Genomic DNA, 20,737 nt, shown 5'->3' on the forward strand with positions numbered 1-20,737 from the left:
TTTTTTTGGAGTTTCACTCTGTCACCCAGGCTGGAGTGCAGTGGCACCATATTGGCACTCCCTGCAACATCTGCCTCTTGGGTTCAAGTGATTCTCATGCCTCAGCCTCCCAAGTAACTGAGATTACAGGTGTGCACCACCACGCCCAGCTACATTTTTAAATTTTTAATAGACATGGGGTTTTATCATGTTGGTCAGGCTGGTCTCAAACTCCTGGCCTTAAGTGATCTGCCTGCCTTAGCCTCCTGAAATGCTGGCATTACAGGCGTGAGCCACTGTGCCCAGCCTCTAAGCAATGTATTCAAGGGAGTGTTTCGGTTTATTTTTATTTTATTTTATTTTATTTTATTTTTGAGATGGAGTTTCACTCTTGTTGCCCAGGCTGGAGTGCAATGGCACGATTTCGGCTCATGGCAACCTCCACCTCCTGGGTTCAAGTGATTCTCCTGCCTTCAGCCTCGCGAGTAGCTGGGATTATAGGCATGCGCCACCACGCCCAGCTAATTTTGTATTTTTAGTGGAGATGGGGTTTCTCCATGTTGGTCAGTCTGGTCTCAAGCTCCCAGCCTCAGGTGATCCACCCGCCTTGGCCTCCCAAAGTGCTGGGATTACAGACGTGAGCCCCCACGCCCAGCCTAGTTCATATTCTTACCAGCCGTATATGAGATTTTTATGTTTTTCCACATCCTCATCAATACTTGGTATTGCCAGTCTCTTGAGCCATTCTGGTGTGAAGTAATATTTCATTGTGGTTTTAATTTGCATTTCCCTGATTGCTAATGTAGAAGTACCAACTGTTTGTTAGCTATTTGTATAGCCTCTTTTGTGAGATGCCTGTTCAAACTGCTTGGCTCTTTTCTGTTGTCTTTTAGAGATTTGAATACCCTCTTTATATTCTAGATACAAGCTCTCTGTCATGTATGCGTTGCAACCAAAAGGTGTCCTGCTCTTGCCATTCTGCTTCCTTGTGGTTAGCATATTTTGTGTAGTATTCAGGAAATCTTTGCCTACCTAACCTAAGGTCATGATAATTTTCTCCTATGCTCTCTTCTAAAAGCTTTATTATTTTATTATTACTTTTATATGTAAATCCATAATACACCTGAACTTCATTTTGTGTATGGTGTGAGGTTGGGATCAAAATTAGGTTTTTTTTGTTTTGTTTTGTTTTGTTTTGTTTTTAAACTGTAGAAATACCCATTTCTCTCAGCAACATTTATTGAAAGGACCATCCTTATTTCTCTGCAGCACTGTCTTTGTCTAATCTAAGTGTCTGTATATATGTGGGTCCATTTCTAGACTCTTGTTTTGTTCCATTGGTCTATTTTTTTAGCTCCCCTTGTGCCAGTCTTTGTTTCACCCCTACCCTTATATTTGAGTCTTGATAGAGTCAATCATCCCCCTTTCTCGTTTCTCTTCAGGACTGTCTTGTATCTTGGCCTTTTGCTTTTTCATACAATTTTCAGATCAACTTGTCAATTTTCACACACACAAAAAAAAGAGTTCTGAGATACTGATTGGGATTGCCTTTCATCTACTTATTACTTTGAATGGAATTAACATTGTTGTAATACTGACCTTGTTTACTTCTAATCTATGAACATGAATGTCGTTCTTGCTCTGTGGCCCAGGCTGGAGTGCAGTGGCATGATCATAGCTCACTACTGCCTCGAGCTCCCACGCTCAAGCCATCCTCCTGCCTCAGCCTCTTGAGTAGCTGGGAGCACAGGCATGCATCACCACACCTAGCTAATTTTTAAAAACTTACAGTAGAGACACGGTTGCACTATGTTGCCTAGGCTGGTCTCAAACTCCTGAGCTCAAGCAATCTTCCCACCTTTGCCTCCCTGAGTGCTGGGATTGTAGGCGTGAGCCACCATGTCCCTCCTTCTTCATTTATTTACATCATCTCTAATTCTCTGTAGAGGTTTTACTTCTCTTTTATTAGATTTATTTCTAGGTATCTGGTTTTTGTTTTGTTTTTTGAGATGGAGTCTCACTCTGTCTCCCAGGCTGGAGTGCAGTGGCACAATCTCAGCTCACTGCAGCCTCCACCTCCTGGGTTCAAGTTATTCTCATGCCTCAGCCTGCCAAGTAGCTGAGATTATAGGCACGCATCACCACACCTGGCTATTTTTTGTAGTTTTAATAGAGACAGGGTTTCCCCTTGTTGGCCAGGCCAGTCTCAAACTCCTGACCTCAAGTGATCCTCCTGCCTTGGCCTCCCAGAGTGTTGGAATTACAGGCGTGAGCCACGGCGCCTGGCCCTAGGTATATGGTTTTGACGCTGTTATAAATAGTGCCTTCAAAATGTGATTGACTGTGCTGATGTGTAGAAATACAACTGATTTTGTATTCAGAAAGTTTGCTAAATCTGTATGTTCTTTAGGATTTTAGTATATACACTTATGTGTATGATAATGAGTTTTTCTCTTCCTCTGCAATCTTATTCTGTTTATGTCTTATTGCACTTGGCTAGGACTTGATAAGTTGAATAGACATGGTAATAAACATCCTTGTCTTGTTATATCTGAAATGAGTGTGTATGTACAGTCAATGAAGTAGAGGAGTAATACTTTTTTCCCCTAATTGTTAAACTAGTTGTCCAGTCGTCTTCCAATCCTAGCTAATCATTACAGTCTCCTTTGGCATTTCTTTTTTTTTTTTTTCTTGGTAGAGATTAGACCTCACTGTGTTACCTAGGCTGGTCTCAAAACTCTTGGGCTCAAGTGACCCTCTCACCTTGGCCTCCCAAAGTGTTGGCATTATAGGCGTGCACCACCATACCTGGCTAATTTTTGTATTTCTAGTAGAGATAAGGTTTCACCATGTTGCCACGCTGGTCTCGAACTCCTGACCTCAGGTGATCCTCCTGCCTCAGCCTCCCGAAGTGCTGGGATTACAGGTGTGAGCCACGTCATCCAGCCCCTTTGGCATTTCTGACCCTTGCTCACTCAGTGATGTGTATCCCTCAGTGTCTGGAGCACATTGTGAAGAAAAATGCAACGTTTATGTTTTTGTTTGTTTTAATTTTATTGCTTTAACTACAGATATGGTCTTTCTATGTTGCTCAGGCTGGTCTGAAACTCCTGGGCTCAAGCAGTTCTCCTGCCTCAGTCTCCCAGAGTACTAGGATTACAGGCGTGAGCCACCGCACTTGGCCATCTGTGTGCTTTCAAAGTTCCACGGGTGGCTAGGCGTGGTGGCTTACACCTGTAATCCCAGCGCGTTGGGAGGCCAAGGTGGGCAGATCATGAGATCAAGAGATCAAGACCATCCTGGCCAACATGGTGAAACCCCGTCTCTACTGAAAGTACAAAAATTAGCCGGGTGTGATGGCGTGCTCCTGTAATCCCAGCTATTCGGGAGGCTGAGGCGGGAGAATCTCTTGAACCAGGGGGTAGAGGTTACAGTGAGCTGAGATCGTGCCACTGCACTCCAGCCTGGCGACAGAGCAAGACTCCATCTCAAAAAAAAAAAAAAAAAAAAAAAAAGTTCCACAGGTGACTGATGAGCAGTCATGTGAGAACCAGCAAGCTAGTGTCAGGGATCTGAAGTGATTGAAAATGCTGCTTATATATTCAATCCTTGGATCACTTTGGTGAATTTTTGTATTCTGCTTTTTTATATGCCTGTAATCCCATGTTTTTTAAACCATGTATTCTAGCCTTTCTTGCTGTTTGAGCATAACTTCAACTGTTATTGCGGTGAGCAGTTTTCTCAAGCTCCTCCCGGGCCCGGCTTTCTGATGGTAACCTCACCGAACTGTTCCACTGTTTACCACTTGTCTGAAGCTTCCTCTTTTCCCTTTTGAACTCTTATTAAGCATTGTTGGCTTCCTGTTTGTACTTATGTGACGTAGCTGGTACTGGGTAAGAAATCACTAGCAGCTTTTCAAGCAGGAAAGACGGTCTGAGGTGACAGTTTCGTGGCTTTGTAATTAGGCTCAGCACTTAGGAGACTATTTGCCATGTCCGCTATGTGCCAGCTACTTTGCTGCTGGTCTGTGGAGGAAGCAGAGATGAAAACACCATCTTTGCTGTCAAGAACTCGCTTGGTAGAAGATGTATGGGTAATCATCACATAATGATAAATGCTAGTTGTTGCAAAAGTCATAAACGCTATGACGGCATATTTTTAAGATGAAGTTAGTAAATTAAAATCGAAAATTTAATGAAAGCAAGACTAAATTAGTTTACTGGGTTATCTTTAATTTACTTCTATCCTTGCCATAGAGAGTCTAGCGTAGGTTTGAATGTGTCCTGACTCTTCATTACTGAGTCTAACGTTCCACTTAATACATGCAAAAAGTGCGTCCATCCCTTCTACCTTTATTCACATTCCATTACTTTTATAGACTTCTTTTTTTTTTGGCTTTCATAATTAATACTGGCAGTTGACTTTCTTTTCAGGGCTCTTTCTTCACAAACAAATTTTTTTCTTTTTTTCTTTTTGAGACAGGGTCTCGCTCTGTCACCCAGGCTGCAGTGCAGTGGGGCAATCTCAGCTCACTGCAGCCTCCTGAGTAGTTGGGACCACAGATGCAAACCACCACACCCAACTGATTTTTCAATTTTTTGTAGAGACAAGAGTCTCGCTGTGTTACCCAGGCTGGTCTCAAACTCCTGGACTCAAGCGATCCACCTTGGCCTCCCAGTGTGCTGGGATTACAGGCATGACTAACCATTTAACCACAAAAAATATTATTTTAGTTACTTAAAAAGAGACTTTGTCATGTTGAAGGTCAGATGCTAAGTTATCAGCAGGCTCAGTCATGTCCCTCTTGATTTTTAGCTCTGGAAGAGAAGTGGCCCCAGTTCATCACCCTTCTCTAGCCCAGCCTCATCCCGCTCCCAGACACCAGAGAGGCCAGCAAAGAAAATAAGGTACTCGGCATTCTCCTGCAGTTTTCATTTGCTGCGTGGACAGATGGGGGTGAGGAAAGGTGGGAAATGAACCGGGCTCTTAGGCTTTGTGCGGCTGTGACTTGGAGAATCAAAGAAACTAAGTCCCTGAGAGGGACAACGCAGCACCCACCCGAACCACTGTCATCCCTACAGTCTTGGATACTGACTCCAGTGGCCTCTGACTGTCGCCTCCCACTCCAGCATGAGGGATCGGGTGCAAGCACAGAGGCCATGCAGAGTGGAGAGCAGAGTCAAGTCAGTGGGCAGTTGCCTTCAGGTTCTTGACTCTAGCTGACCCCCTAGGTGCTTGCAGTTGGCTGGAACGCCACTCCCTCGGGGATCACATGTGTGTCTAGAACTCCCAGGAACTTGGTAGGTTGTAAGTAAGGTTTGAAGATTATTGTTTTGTGCTTGTTTTAAGACAAAAGCTGTCTCCATGGCCTCTGTGAATAGCCTCCCTTCATTCTGTTGGAATTTCCTTTTGACTTTTTTTATCCTGGCATGCTGAGATCTTAAATTATAGTTGTTTTAGACATTGGCCACTTGGTAGTTAGGAGGGTGTGAGAAATTATTTAATACTTCAGCCTAGAAGTCTTTCTAGACTAAACTGTTCCTTTTCTCCCGACAGAGAAGAGGAGCTATGTCATCATTCCAGTTCCTCAACTCCATTGGCGGCGGACAAGGAGTCCCAGGGAGAAAAGGGTAGGTTGCTGAGCCAGGAGGAGGGGCTGCTGCTGCTGGTGGTGGAGGTGTTTGTGGAGGATATAGAGATTAATACCTATTGGGAAAATGTCTTGAGCATTACTATGTCTAAGGCATGCTAGATACAAAGAGAGATTTCTTCTCCTTCAGAAGTTTATAGTCTGATGAGAGAGAAAGGTTACAGATGGTTATTAACGACTGGATGGAGGTAAGCTCAGTTTGAGTCACCTGTGGGTAATCTTGGTAATGACGGCGCAGTAAGCGGTTTGTGTGCACGCCTTAATCTTGCAAACACCATCCGAGCAACCAAACCAAAGAAGATCGAATCTTTTCAGAGATAACCAATGAAAACTCAGTGTTAAATATGAAGTGGGTAGACAAAACCATCCATTTCTGGAAGACGGAAGGAAGCAAACGAGTCTTGATTTCTTTCTTTAGTTGCAGATACAACCCCAAGGAAGAAACAAAACTCGAATTCTCAGTCTACACCTGGCAACTCTGGGCAGCGTAAGCGGAAAATTCAGCTGCTGCCTTCTCGGCGAGGGGAACAGCTGACCTTGGTATGGTCTTGTCCATCTACTCCTGCCCTCCTGGCTTAGCTCTCCTAAGTCTTAGGAACACTAAGGACAAGTTTCTTCTAGTTTTTTCTAATTTGTTTTTGTGTTTTTGTTTTTTGAGACAGCATCACTCTGTCACCCAGGCTGGAGTGCAGTGGCTCTATTTTGGCTGTTACCTCTGCCTCCTGGGTTCAAGCAGTTCTCCTGCCTCAGCCTCCCAAGTAGCTGGGATTACAGGCGCACGCTACCACGCCTGGCTGATTTTTTGTATTTTTAGTAGAGATGGGGTTTCACTATGTTGGCCAGGTCGACCTCAAACTCCTGACCTCAAGTGATCCAGCTGGCTCGGCCTCCCAAAGGGCTGAGATTACAGACGTGAGCCACCATGCCCAGCCTTCCCTTTTTTTCTGATTGGCCTGACTTCTTCTTTTTCTCTTTGGTAGCCTCCACCTCCCCAGCTTGGCTATTCGATCACTGCCGAGGACCTAGACTTAGAGAAGAAGGCTTCATTACAGTGGTTCAACAAGGCCTTGGAGGACAAGAGCGGTAAGGAGCACAGATCGTTGCACACTCGAGAGGTGTCCGGTGTCTTGTTTTCTTTGGTTTTATTTTGGTGTTTGAAAAAATGGTTTCTCTGGGAAAATCCCAAATAGGGTTCCATGTTTTCTTGTGCTCTTTCTCACCTGAGAAATCCGTGTTGGTCTTCATGGAATAGCAGTGACCATTGCAGTTGAGGGCAGGCAGTCCTCCGTGAGCTGTGCTGAGACCTTGCTCTCCAACAGGCATCTGGAAAGAAGTCCCAGACAAGCCAGGACTGCTTCACCTTTCTTTCTTTCTTTCTTTCTTAGACGCTGCCTCGAACTCTGTCACTGAGACCCCACCTACCACTCAGCCTTCGTTTACCTTTACCCTGCCTGCTGCTGCAACTGCCTCCCCACCCACCTCCCTCCCAGGCCCAAGCACCAACCCACTGTTAGAGAGCTTGAAGAAGATGCAGAGTCCCCCGAACCTGCCACCCTGCCCAGGTGAGCTGGAGTGGGGCCCTTGGATCCAGCCTTCTGATTAGCATCCCCTGCTTGGGTTAGAGTAAGGGCGTCATGCCTGTCAGTCACTGGAGATTGCTCTGCAGGCCAAACGCACCCTGACTCAGCACACCGGAGTGGGCCCACGTTTAACGCGCCGGAGCCTGCATCAGGGAGTGTTAGGGAAGGGGTGCTGCGACACTTAGGATCTGAAGCCTGGCTCATAGCTGCCCTGAGCCTCTGCTTCCTCATCTGTCAGATGAGAATGATCTTCCTGGTGTAGCGCCTCTGAAGTGTGAATGTGGGTGGTGTGGTCAGGATATCCTTGCCTATCAGAACCACCAGTCCAGAACAGCACTGCTTCCTTTTCCTCCAGCATTTGGAGGGCTGCTGGCGTTCCCAGCCCAGGCCTTCATGGCCCTGTGCACTCACACTCTTTATCAGACGGTGACCTGGGAATCACACTCCACCTCCCTGCTCAAGGGCAGAGACTTCCCCATTCACAGTTGCATGCTCTTAGCGCCTGGCAGGTGAGCTTAGTAGGCGAAAAATAAAGTATATCTAGATTCGTACGTGAACTTCAGAGTTCAGACAATTGGATTGTCTTAGTCTCTACACATTAGGCCCCCATTTAGGCCCCATTTTATCCTCTTCTGTCTGATGATCTGTGTGGTAGAAATAATGAACACGTCCTTGATTTACTGTACAGGCCTGTAGTGTAGACTTACTGAGTTTTTTGACTGACTCTTGGATCCCAGGCTCTGTGGTAGGCGTGGGGAGGATACTGAAATACTGAATACCATCACCTTCGAAGTATTTATTCCAAATTCACATTTTCTATTCTTCCAGAATCTGCTGGAGCAGCAACCACTGAGGCCCCCTCGCCTCCAAAGACGCCTAGCCTCCTGCCCGCTCTGGGCTTACCACAGTCAGGGCTGCCAGGGCCCCTCCCCAGCCCCTCCTTAGACTCCAAACCCCCGACCACTTTGCTGGGGCTGATCCCTGCTCCATCCACAGTACCAGCCACTGACACCAAGTCACCTCCAACCCTTCAGGGAGAGACGGCTGCCAAACCCCAAGCCACATCTGCCCCGTCCCCCGCCCCCAAGCAAAGCTTCCTGTTTGGAACACAGAGCACCTCACCTTCCAGCCCTGCCGCCCCTGCCGCGTCTTCAGCATCTCCCATGTTCAAGCCCATTTTCATGGCCCCACCCAAGAGTGAGAAGGAAGGCCCCACACCGCCTGGCCCTTCAGTCACAGCCACAGCGCCCTCCAGCTCCTCCCTCCCCACGACCACCAGCACCACAGCCCCAACCTTCCAGCCTGTCTTTAGCAGCATGGGGCCACCTGCATCTTTGCCCTTGTCTGCTCCCTTCTTCAAGCAGACAACTGCTCCCACCACTGCTCCCACCACAACTGCCCCGCTCTTCACTGGCCTGGCCACCGCCACCTCTGCCGTGGCTCCCGTCACCACCGCCAGTCCATCCACAGACTCTGCTGTGAAGCCTGCATTTGGCTTTGGCGTAAACAGTGTGAGCAGCAGCAGTGTGAGCACCACGACCAGCACCGCCACTGCCACCTCACAGCCTTTCCTCTTCGGGGCGCCCCAGGCCTCTGCTGCCAGCTTCACCCCGGCCATGGGCTCCATATTCCAGTTTGGCAAACCTCCTGCCCTGCCCACAACCACCACAGTCACCACCTTTAGCCAGTCCCTGCCCACTGCCGTGCCAACGGCCACCAGCAGCAGCGCTTCCGGCTTTAGTGCTTTCGGCAGCACCCTTACCACTTCCGCCCCGGCCACCAGCAGCCAGCCCACTCTGACGTTCAGTAACACGAGCACCCCCACATTCAACATTCCCTTTGGCTCAAGCGCCAAGTCCCCGCTCCCATCATATCCAGGAGCCAACCCCCAGCCTGCATTTGGGGCCGCTGAGGGGCAGCCGCCGGGGGCCGCCAAGCCGGCCCTTGCCCCCAGCTTTGGCAGCTCTTTCACTTTTGGAAACTCCGCAGCCCCGGCCCCAGCTGCTGCACCCACACCTGCACCTGCGTCCACGATCAAGATCGTACCTGCGCACGTGCCTACACCCATCCATCCTACCTTTGGTGGTGCCACGCACTCAGCATTTGGGTTGAAAGCCACGACTTCGGCCTTCGGCACTCCCGCCAGCTCACAGCCCGCCTTTGGCAGCTCCACTGCTGTCTTCTCCTTCGGTGCAGCCACCAGCTCTGGCTTTGGAGCCACCACGCAGACCGCCAGCAGCGGGAGCAGCAGCTCGGTGTTCGGCAGCACAACACCATCACCCTTCACATTTGGGAGTTCAGCGGCCCCTGCTGGCAGTGGGAGCTTTGGGATCAACGTGGCCACCCCAGGCTCCAGCACCACCTCCGGAGCTTTTAGCTTCGGAGCGGGACAGAGTGGGACCACAGCCACCTCCATCCCCTTCGCAGGGGGCTTAGGTCAGAACGCCCTGGGCACCACCAGCCAGAGTACACCGTTTGCCTTCAACGTGGGCAGCACACCTGAGAGCAAACCTGTGTTTGGAGGTAAGGAGGGGTGTGGACTTGGGCTGCCAGGCCGGACACTGAAGAGCTGTGCCTGCGCAGCCTGCCTTCTCAGGGAGCTCATGATGTGGCAGTAAAGAGACAGGCATTGAGTATAGAACTAAGTGAAATGACAGGGCATGATACATGTTTTGCTAACATGTAATAAGGACTGGAGGAGCTGTTGTGGATTTAGCCGGTCAAAGAAGGCCCTTCTGAGTAATTACCAATTGTAAGCTGAGGGTTGGGTGTAGTGGCTCATGCTTGTAATCCCAACATTTTGGGGGAGGCCAAGGAGGGTGGATCTTTTGAGGCCAGCAGTTCAAGACCAGCCTGGGCAACTTGGCGAAACCCTGTCTTTACTAAAAATACCAAAAAATTAGCCAGGTGTGGTGGTACCCACCTGTAATCCTGGCTACTCGGGAGGCTGAGGCACAAGAATGGTTTGAACCCAGAAGGTGGAGGTTGCAGTGAGCCAAGATCATGTCACTGTACTCCAGCCTGGGTGACAGCAAGGCTATCTCAAGAAACAAAGTAAGCTGAGTGTGAGGGTGGGGTGGGGGTGGGCACAGCACAAGTGGACATGCTTTTCAGGCACAGGATGGTGCATGCGAAGGCCCAGAGGCAGAAATATGTTTAGTATGTTCAAGAGCAGAGCAAAGGCAAGCGTGGCAGGAGGGTGAAAAGCAGAGGCAGTGGTGTGGAAGGAGGCCAAGAGGATTGTTTGTGGCCAGGGCTGGGTGTTGGGGTCTTAAGTGTTCAGGAAAACCATTGCAGAATCAGGCAGAAGGATGCAGTGATGGTTCCTCCTGTGTGGAAGATGAATGTAGACCTCATGGGTTCTGTTTTCTTTGTGAAGTAGCAGAGAAAATCTGGGAGAGAGAGGGTCGGGATAAAGTGTATAAAAAAGGGGCCTTTTGGCCGGGCGCGGTGGCTCACACCTGTAATCCTAGACTTTGGGAGGCCGAGGCGGGCGGATCACAAGGTCAGGAGATCGAGACCATCCTGGCTAACACCATGAAACCCTGTCTCTACTAAAAATACAAAAAATTAGCCAGGCGTGGTGGCGCGCGCCTGTAGTCCCAGCTACTCGGGAGGCTGAGGCAGGAGAATGGCATGAACCCGGGAGGCGGAGCTTGCCGTGAGCCAAGATCTCGCCACTGCACTCCAGCCTGGGCGACAGAGCAAGACTCTGTCTCAAAAAAAAAAAAAAAAGGGGGGGGGGCCTTTTGAAAGTCATTTTGGACAGTGGGGGAAAGGAACATCATATTAAAAAGTGTAATCACTTTCCAGCAGTTTGTGGGCTGGAAAATGGTGATTGTGAAGTTAAAGTGAGGCCAGTTAGCATGGTGTGTGTGTTTCCCAGCGACACTGTGGGTGTAGACCTAAGGTCAGTGGACAGTTGGTGCCACCCTGCCGTGGAGACCCCAGCAAGCAAAGCAGGAGGGGCAGCGGGTCAGTACCCCAGTGCGGCTCAGCGGGTGCAGGAGTGGAGAGCAGGTGAAGTCAGATGCAGGAGGGGTGGTGCCTGCAGGAGATTCAGGAGCCAGAGCAGTTGGGTGACAGTGTGACCACAGGAATGGTGGCAGGGGTCAGGGAGAGGAGGTCATGGGGGTGGCAAGGTCGAGGGGCTAAGAGGACTATCAGTCAGCCTCACAGGGCGAGGTCACCACAAATGGTGATGGGGAGGAGGCCAGTGAGCCAAGGGTCCTCTGTGAATCGGGGAGTGACCTGGCATTTGACAGGTGACACAAGGACACGGCGGATTAGAATAAAGTGATGATTTAAACTTGAGTTACGGTATTTAGGGAAGGAAGAGAAACTGTGTGGAAGCAGCGTGGGAGCACAGGGAGCCTCCCCTTGCCCTGGCCGGAGGCCAAGCCCTGAGAGCAGGGGCTGCCAGAGAGGGCATCAGGCAGGCAGCCAGAGCCAGTCAGGGCAAGGCCAGGGAGGGGAGGGCACCAGCGGGCATCACAAAAGATGAGGGGTGGACAGAGCAGGCTTCACAGGGGAGGAGACAGTGGCTGGGGGAAAAGGCCTGAAGAGAGGAGGTGGCCAACCCGGGTACACTAGGAGGCAGGGGCCCCAGAGTCCTCCCCTCTACAGCGGTGGTGCGGAGGCCCACGAGGCGGCTGCGGGGCAGGAGGGCTTTTTCTCTACCATGGCAGGGCCATTAGCAGGTGGGAGGAGCAGGCTGAGCTGGGGCACCCAGCATGAAGACTCGGTTGTCTGGCTCAGTTGCTGATGAAGGAGTGCCCAAGGAGCAGGAATGGGGCTGAGGGCCCTGTGGGAGGTGCCCTGCAGAGTGCAGGCTCCTGCCCGTTTCCTCGCCTGCCTCCGCCCTCTGCTCACTGGCCAGCTCTCTGCAGCTCTCTGTTCTCTTCACTCCAGGCACCGCCACTCCCACCTTTGGTCAGAACACCCCTGCGCCTGGAGTGGGCACATCAGGCAGCAGCCTCTCCTTTGGGGCATCTTCAACACCTGCCCAAGGCTTTGTTGGCATTGGACCGTTTGGTAAGCAGCAAGCTGCCCTGTGGCCCTGCTCCTCTGTCTGAGGAGGGTTTTGGTGGGGTGGCAGGCTCCTGGCCCTCTGAGGCCTGGTGAAGATCAGGTACAGCACAGGAAAGACAATTCGGGTTAGGAGTCCAGCACAGCCCAGGGATGGGAGTTGGATGGCAGAGATCAGAGAGGAGCCATCCAGGGCGGAACTTTGCCGTCCCATGGGAAGCCAGGCAAAAATAGATTCGTGGGCCTTGCTCTGAGACTCTCTGGGAGTTTGCATTTCAGGAGGCTCCTCCCGTACAGTGTTTGTGATGCAGTGGGGAAAGCCCTATTGAGGCACCCTGTGTTTGTTACTGGCCTAGCCTTCCAGAGATTGGGGCCCCCAGGGCCGGGGTCTCAGGTAGCAGCTGCCCTGATGCGGTCTTGTTGAATCTTTCCAGGATCGGCGGCCCCTTCATTTTCCATTGGTGCGGGATCCAAGACCCCAGGGGCTCGACAGCGACTGCAGGCCCGAAGGCAGCACAACCGCAAAAAATAGCCTTTGTCCCCTGTCCCTGTTTCCCTCACCCCTTCCCTTAATCTGGACCTTGGCACCTGCTGGGAAGAGCCTTTGACCCTTCGAGTTGCATAAAGTAAACCTACCCCGGATCTCTGGCTTCAGCCGCCAGGGGGTAGTGGCAGCCCTGGGGCCCTTTCCCTTCTAGAGGAAGCACAAGCCTCAGGGATGGGGAAGCAGGATGCAGAGGGCCAAAGCCCGGGACCTCTACTTGAACAGTTCCACTGGGGAGGCTGGAGAACTAAGGAAACACCTGTACATAGCGTCCGCTGCCCTGACTCCCGCTTAGCACGCCCTTAGACAGGCGCCCCTTCCACCTTTCCCCAAGAGCCGCTGTCGCTGGAGGGTGCAGGGTCCAGCCCGCCTGGATCGCTGGTGTGCACCTGATGGGATTTGGGAAATGGGTTATCCCTAAGGCTTGACCTTGCTTGGCTTAGCTGTGAGAAGTGGTTCTCTTCCTTTGGTCCCTTCTGGGGACTCTGTTTCCCCATTTCTTGCTGCTGTGTCCCTCACCGGTTCCTTGCAGGATTGATTCCTTTTTAAATGCCCTTGAATCTAGCTTTGCCTTGGAGACCCCAGTGGGTGCTGCTCCTGCCGTTTTCTTCCTGCCAAGCCTGAATCAATGTTTCATCTCCAACCCTCTGCCAGTTTGGCCCCTCAAAGCTTGGTGGCTCAAGACTGTTAGCCTGGCAGAGCCAGGGGTGAGATACCTCGCTCCAGGAGGGAGAAGCTCTTGGAGCAGGCAGGATGCCCACCGCTGCTTCAGCTGCCTCCTCGCCCAGCCACCCTTTGGCCCCATTGGGCCCTCGTCTGCCTCTCCAGGATTGTATGTTTCAAGCCTTGTCCTGTGTTCCTTTGTCTGACACTCTGTGTATTGCTCTTTGAATCGAGTTTGGAGGAAGAATTGAGTTGTATGAGTGGCGGCATGTTGGTAGTGCCGGACTTCCTGTTTCAAGTTTTCTGGGGCCTCGCTAATTGAATGTGGAAAGTAGCACCACTTGACGGCTACAAGTGCCGACTCCTGAATTTTCCAATGGTGTTCTGACTTCAAGGGCTGGCAGCCCAGGAGGATGGGGCCCCGGGGAAGCAAAGACCCTTCTTCCCTCTGCTGCTTCTGTCCCACTTACCTGACCTCACTGGAGGCTACATCACCCAAAGCAGATGTTAGAAAACCTAAATTAATGAACCATATTTTTAAAATCCTGTTTTTCCCAAACAGGGTCCTCCTCTGCAGCCCATCCTTTCCTTCCTTCCTTCTGAAACCACATACCCCAGGCCCAAGAGCCTTGCTGCCATGCCCAACCTCTTTGGGAGAAGTATGAATGCGTGTGTCTAAATTAAAAGAAAAAAATATTTAAACATTTTTTAACAAAAATTTATTTTTGTATTTAAGCTAAATTGCCTTTTAAATTCCTTCAAGCTTGGTTCATTGAGGTGGTTAAGTATAAATGCTATTGACTAGGAATCAGCTGTATAGTTAAGTTATGCCTGTGCAAAGAAGAGGCTCAAATGCTGTCCCGGGCAGCTTTCCTGGGGGACTAGAGCTCCTTCTGGCCACGTTATATAAAATGTAATTCTTATTTTATAAATAATGTGATGTAGATGTAACCGGTGCCCCCTCCCCGTTGTGACTGAGGGTGAGTGTTCGGTGGCGGGGCTGCTCCTTCCCACCCCTCAGAACAGCTCTGATCCTTGTTCATACCCGGCGGTGTGTGCAGCTGAGGAGGGAGTGAACCTCAAGCCTAAATACCTGTTAGGATTGGAGGGTCGGGGTGGGCCCGGGCCTGGGCCTAGAAATCAAGCTTCTACCTGTACCTTACGTAAGGTAGACCCTCCTAGTGTCAGTACCTGAGCTAGTTTACCTCAGTTCCGCAGGCAGGACAGCCGGTCCGGGAACCCTGAGTGAGTGTGAGTGTGGATGTGTACAGTACGCGCACTGGACAGGAGCGGGAGGCTGGGACTTTCCATTACAAGTAGAGACTTCATTCCTGTTGAGTCTAGTTGGAATTTTTAGTATGAATGTGAGATTTTTCTCCTGCTTATGTCATTAAGAATAAAAAACTGTGATCTACCATAGAGTACGTTCTGCATTTTATTTTATTTCTGCAGGCACTTTTCTCACCAGCAAGAACACAGCCCAAGGAAAGGACCCAAAAACCTTTCAAAACCCAAATTGCTGCATGCGGTGAGGGCCCAGGGTCCTCCACGGAGAGGACAGGCGTCTTCCTTTCCTACCAGGAAGGAGTCAGCCCGAAGCCGCTGCTATGTGCAAGGTGGCGTGCAAGCACCGGCTCCGGCTTTTTGCTGTCTCTTCTTTCTCTTTGGGGCTGGGCTGGGTGTGCATTCTGGTGCTGATGCTTTGGCCTGTGAGGCTGAACTAGAGAAGTGTAGATGTCAGATGTGCCGGTGCCATCCTGCATCTCCCAAGCATGCTCCCACTCACTCACCTCGGTGCCTCGACCCGTTCAATTACGGCTATGAAGAAGCCACCGCTGAGCGTGGTCTCAGGGGAGGCCCGGAGGCAGTGCTCGGCACCAGGGAACGTGCTCAGGCCTCGGTGGGGCCAGGCAGGCAGGGCAGGAGCTAGCCTGTGAGGGAAATAGCCCCAGTGCTGGGTAAGAGAGCAGCTCACCCCTGTCCCCCCTCCCACGACCCTGGCGCACGCCCCGTACCTGAAGGCACCAGGGTTCTGCTGCAGTGCATCTCGCACCACGTCTTCATTCTCCTCCTGGCAGAGGGAGCACGTGGAGTAGACGAGCCGCTTCAGGGAAGGGAAAGTGAGCGCGTGGCACAGGGCTCGCTGCTGGAACCCCGCCAGGGCATGCAGACGCGCCGGGCTAGGTGTGCCTGCCCCGGGCTCCTCCAGCTGTCTGCTCGGCATACCTAAGGAAAAGCGTGTCTCGGTCACACAGGCTGCCTCAGTCCTGAAATCCTCACTTCACAGAGAACCTTTGCCACAGGGTCCCCAGCCCATTAAAGTGTCAGAACCAAGACCAAAACAAATGATGACTCTGGGTCTAGGCTGCTGTGGACCTACAAGTCCCTCGGCCACGCTTTCTCCCCATCTCACCTGAGCCACTGCAGGAAGGATCCAGCAGGATATAGTGGACCTCACGGTAGCGTGGGTCTGAGGGGGAGACCGCCAGGAAGTCCTCCTCAGCCAGCTCACAGCAGGAGATGCCAGCCCGGGCCAGCAGCGTGGCCATTGATGCCAGCCGCTTGGCATCCAGGTCAAAGGCAAAGATCTTCCTAGGGCAGAGGGCAAAGCAGGGGTGACCTGAGCACGCATGGAGCAGCTAAGGGCCTGTCACAGCCAGCCAGAATGTGCAGGTTAAGCTAGGACACACGATATCGAAGAATGTGCAGGTTAAGCCAGGACATACAACATCGAAATGGCCTACGTTTAAAGGGCCCAGGGTCAGAGGTAACTGGCCTGGGGTCTCTGCCCCAAGGGCTAAGGGATCCACATCTCACACCTGCAGTGGGGGAAGCTTAACTTGGGCCAAATACCATGAACTGCTTTGGTGCAGCAGGAAAGAGTAAGCGGACGCCATCCTTTCAGCCTTCATTACCCACTGAAAGGCATAGAATCAAACCCCATGTCCTCCTCCCGGCTCCTGACCGTGGCACTCACCCTTGGTTCTTCAGAAAAGCAGCCAAGTGACTGGTCTTATTGCCTGGGGCGGCACAGGCATCAATGACATGGGAGCCTGGCGGAGGGTTCAGCAGCATGGCTGGGAGACAGCTTGCCTGCCGGGCAGAGCACAGGGGCCGGCTGAACAGAGACCCCAGGCTAGGCCCTTCCCACGCCTACACATTCTTCTCTTTTCTGTTCCTCTTGCTTACCCTGTCCTGCAGAATGAGGTGTCCGGCCCGGTACAGTGGGTGTTCATGCAGATCTGTCTGGGCGGGAAATACCAGCAGCTCCGGCATCAAGGGGTCCAGGAGAAAATGCTTCCCCTTGAGGGCTCGTAAGTCGTCGAGGCTGCCAGGGAAGAACCATTCATCATTTCCCGAATTTCTCCCTGCCAGGCCCCATTCCAACATGCAACAAATGTTACCCCAGCTACGGAGAAATCAACAGGGTGATAAGCTAGAGGCTGCGGAATCCTATGGAATCCTCCGCAGTTGAGGGAATGGGTTGTCAAGCCAGACTGATGGCTCAGGAGCCCCCTCTCCTGTTTACCAGCAGTGGGAGCCTGGGCAAGTGATTCAATCTCAAGGCCCACTGGCATCTCTGTAAAATAGTAGGTGTGAGGATTCAATGAGCCAATATATCCAAGATACTTACTTGGCACAAATTAATAAATGTTAGCTATTCCTGTTGAAGCATAACCTTCGAGAAAGGTTACTTTACAGGGGGGTGAGGGGATGCAGGGAGGTGAGAGCTGAGCTCATTCCTGATGGATGAGGAGTGTGAGGCACTTAGGTTAAAACTCCATTCACTGTAACTCAGTAAAGGAGGACCGCCCACTCTACCCGATCCATGCCGAAATGGGCCTAGAGAGCCACATGTCTCGGTTCAGAAATCTATCAAAGCGATAGAGCTGGAATTCAAACGCAAGCAGCTGTTCTCTGCTATTCCAGCCTGGTGTCCAAGCAACATGGTAGAGGCAGAAGAAAGGATCTTACAAAGAGTGGGGGAAAGGAAGAGGGGCAGAGGCTGCTTCTCAGAGCCACCAAAGGACAAAACGAGACAGGTGTGAGCCCAGTGCTAGTGGCATGGGACAGGGACCAGCCACTGTTGCTGGCACACTGGTGCACACAGCACCGTGGCAGATGGACCTGGAGAGAAGACAGGAGGGACAGCACAATGAAGCCAAGAAAGGGCTTAGCATGGCCGGGCGCAGTGGCTCACGCCTGTAATCCCAGCACTTTGGGAGGCCCAGGCAGGCGGATCACCTGAAGTCAGGAGTTTGAGACCAGCCTGACCAACATGGAGAAACCCCGTCTCTACTAAAAATACAAAATTAGCCGGGCACAGTGCTGCATCCCTATAATCCCAGCTACTCAGGAGGCTGAGGCAGGAGAATTGCTTGAACCTGGGAGGTAGAGGTTGCAGTGAGCCGAGATCGCGCCATTGCACTCTAGCCTGGGCAACAAGAGCGAAACTCCATCTCAGAAAAGAAAGGGCTTAGCAGGGGAGTAACAGCATCAGATCTGCCTTTAGAGCTTCCTACAGTCAACCTCAAGGAGGAAAATGCAGTGAGACAGTCTGGAAGCAGAGGGACCAGTCTGGGAAGTTCTTGTGGTCATCCCAATAAGAAATGAGTGCTTAACCTAGGCAGTGTCCAAGGGGATGAAGAGAAAGGAGTAGAGGCCAGCTGCGGTGGCTCACGCCTGTAATCCCAGCACTTTGGGAGGCCGAGGCGGGCAGATCACCTGAGTTCAGGAGTTTGAGACCAGCCTGGCCAACATGGTGAAACCTCATCTCTACTAAAAATACAAAAATTAGCTGGGCATGGTGGTGGGAGCCTCTAATCCCAGCTACTTGGGAGGCTGAGGCAGGAGCATCGCTTGAACCTGGGAGGCAGTGAACCAAGATCATGCCATTGCACTCCAGCCTGGGTGACAGAGTGAGACTCAGTCTTAAAAAAAGAGAGAAAGGAGTGGAGCTGAGAAAGATGCTGAAGGTGGGGGAGTAAATGATTGGAGGGAGGGGAAGGAAGCACCTAGGATGACTCAGTTTCTGGCTTGATCAAATGGGTGGAAGATAGTGACATCTGTTAGATTAAACTGGGGATGCACTAAGTGTAAAGTTTGAGAGGAGAGATGGCGAATGCAGCGACTGTGGCATCTGTGGTGCATTCGTGTGAACCTGAGAAGGGAGGGAAGTCTACTCTGGGCGGTGAGAATCACCAGGTCGGAGGCAGGAGTTCAAGCTAGAGAAAAAAATGTAGAGATCTAGAAAGAATGTAGGATGGGACTCCTAGGAGTTTGATGTTTAAGGGATGGGAGGAAGACAAACCTTGAAGATGGAGAAACTGCTAGAAAGGTAGGAAGAAAGCCCAGAGAGCAAAGTCACAACTATCCAGCCACTTCTCTTCCCACTACCCCACCTCCCTAGATGAGGAGGGCCAGGGCTCTAAGCTCTCACCTGGAAGCCCGACCCTGATAGGAGAAACCTTGTCTCTTGAAATAATCAACTACATCATCGGAGCAGGTCTTGAGAGTATTCACACGCACAAATCGAGGCAGCTGGGAGACTAGGACGCAATGAGCAGTGAGTAGACAGAAGCAAAGTTCCCCGCCTCCCCCACCCCCAACTCCTTCCAGCTCACCTGGACCAGGCCTGGATCCCACTTCCAACAGGTCCTCATTCCGGCTCACACCCCGATGAACCTTAAGCCGAGCCAACTCAGCCTTAAGCCTCGCCTGGTGCCGGCCCAATAGAGCCTTCCATCGGCCCCCACCACCTCGAAAGCCCTTTCCCAACAACAACTCATACACTAGCACCTGAGGATGAGGAAACAAACACGAAAACAAAAAAGCCCTAAGCATGACGCATAAATGCCTTAGAACTAACTCTGACAGAGCCCCGGCACTGGAATGGCTAAACAGATCACCTGGCAGACAAAGGTGGGGTACCTCACCCAAGATCACACCAGAAATTAACTACAGAACAGGATCAGAACCTGGCATCTTGCTTCCCAGCCTTAGACCCTTTCCCCACAGATGTTCACCAGTAGACCTCTGCACCCAACTTCTTGCCAACATTACCCTTTCGTGGGTTTGGGGTTTTAATAACTGGGGTCTAGCTCTGTAGCCCAGGCTGAAGTGCAGTGGCCAGATCATAGCTCATTGCAGCTTCGAACTCCTGGGCTCAAGTGATCCTCCCCCCTCAGCTTCCCGACTAGCTAGGACCACAGGTGCGCGCCGCCACGCCCGACTTCCTTACAGTCTCCGCCACTACTACTCTGTACTTCGGTTATTTAATTCTTCAAAACACTCTAAGTTTAAGCATTTTCATCCCATCTCAATTCGCTACCCAGGGAAGGTCTGCTCATACTCATTTCAGATGAGCGACTTGCTCCAGTCCCGCCGTGCACGGCAGCAGAGCTAAGACCAGATGACAAAGCGCACACCGTCGGGGTTCACTTCCCCGCCCCGCCCCTCCGCTCACCTTGGCCAGGTGCGGCCGCAGCTTCTTCTCCGCACGGAGGAGGCCGGCGCTGGCGATTACGGCATCCAGCACGGCGGAGTAGCGCTGCGTTTCGCACACCAGCGCGTACAGCTGCTTCACGTTCTGTAAAGCCGAGGGAGACAGGCTGGGACCGGGGCTCCGCCGGCCCTCCTCGCCGGGCCCCACCTCCCGACCCCACCGGGGCCCGTCTCACCCCACCCCGGGTTCCTCACCCCACACCCCTACTTCTCGCGCCCGGGCCCGCTACCTGGAAGTTGCTGGAGTACACCAGCCCCTTGATGGAGCCCTGGCGGTTCTCCACGCCTGCCAGCACGCCTGCCGCAACAGCGTACAGCCCCATGTTCCCGCGCGCCTTTACGGCTCTGTCGCAAAGCGCACCCGGCTCTGCGCACGCCCGAACTTCCGGGGTCAAAGAGCACGACCTTCCGGGACCGGAAGTTCCGGTCGAAGTCCCCCTGCAAGGAGTGTGTGTGATCGCGCACCTGCCGGAGTGGGGAGTGCGACTCTGCGAGTCCGTTTGGCCATTTCTTCTCTAGTTCTTCAGTCTTTGCCAATCTGATGGGCAAACAATGGGATTTTACTGCTGTTTAACTGCAGTTATTGAGGTTGAATATCTTCACATGTGTATTGGTCGTTATATGTATATATGTATAAATTTTTTTGAGATAAAGAGTCTCACTCTGTCGCACAGTGTCGTGATCTCGGCTCACTGCAACGTCCGCCTCCCGGGTTCACGCCAGTCTCCTGCCTCAGCTTCCCGAGTAACTGGGACTACAGGCGCCCGCCACCATGCCCGGCTAATTTTT

At 51.8% G+C, this 20,737-nt stretch overlaps 2 protein-coding genes across 4 annotated transcripts in view; one reads left to right on the plus strand and one right to left on the minus strand.

The window, feature by feature from the left end:
• POM121C (POM121 transmembrane nucleoporin C) overlaps nucleotides 1-14,858 on the plus strand; it is a 25,550-nt gene extending 10,692 nt beyond the window's left edge. Inside the window, exons 6-13 of the mRNA XM_011976323.1 lie at nucleotides 4,795-4,886; nucleotides 5,536-5,609; nucleotides 6,048-6,169; nucleotides 6,610-6,712; nucleotides 7,015-7,191; nucleotides 8,038-9,732; nucleotides 12,121-12,243; nucleotides 12,672-14,858. Coding sequence (XP_011831713.1) covers nucleotides 4,795-4,886; nucleotides 5,536-5,609; nucleotides 6,048-6,169; nucleotides 6,610-6,712; nucleotides 7,015-7,191; nucleotides 8,038-9,732; nucleotides 12,121-12,243; nucleotides 12,672-12,769 — 2,484 coding nt within the window. The 3' untranslated portion in view covers nucleotides 12,770-14,858. The remainder of the gene's footprint in view (nucleotides 1-4,794; nucleotides 4,887-5,535; nucleotides 5,610-6,047; nucleotides 6,170-6,609; nucleotides 6,713-7,014; nucleotides 7,192-8,037; nucleotides 9,733-12,120; nucleotides 12,244-12,671) is intronic.
• Nucleotides 14,858-20,342, minus strand: NSUN5 (NOP2/Sun domain family, member 5). Of its 3 annotated transcripts, none has more exons than XM_011976320.1 (10): nucleotides 20,179-20,342; nucleotides 19,911-20,033; nucleotides 19,069-19,243; nucleotides 18,885-18,993; nucleotides 16,634-16,772; nucleotides 16,422-16,537; nucleotides 15,858-16,036; nucleotides 15,460-15,670; nucleotides 15,235-15,375; nucleotides 14,862-15,159 (listed from the first exon to the last, which is right to left on the minus strand). In XM_011976320.1, the coding sequence occupies exons 1-10, from the start codon at nucleotides 20,269-20,271 to the stop codon at nucleotides 15,033-15,035; spliced, it is 1,413 nt and encodes a 470-aa protein (XP_011831710.1). In that variant the 5' UTR covers nucleotides 20,272-20,342; the 3' UTR covers nucleotides 14,862-15,032. The 3 variants fall into 3 exon arrangements, with proteins under 3 accessions (XP_011831712.1, XP_011831710.1, XP_011831711.1); XM_011976321.1 differs by having other exon boundaries at nucleotides 14,862-15,164; XM_011976322.1 differs by having other exon boundaries at nucleotides 14,858-15,375; nucleotides 19,069-19,129; nucleotides 20,179-20,292.
• Nucleotides 20,343-20,737: the final 395 nt, after the last annotated feature.

Source organism: Mandrillus leucophaeus, unplaced genomic scaffold, assembly GCF_000951045.1.
Source record: "Mandrillus leucophaeus isolate KB7577 unplaced genomic scaffold, Mleu.le_1.0 Scaffold164, whole genome shotgun sequence".
Classification (NCBI taxonomy): Eukaryota; Metazoa; Chordata; class Mammalia; order Primates; family Cercopithecidae; genus Mandrillus; species Mandrillus leucophaeus.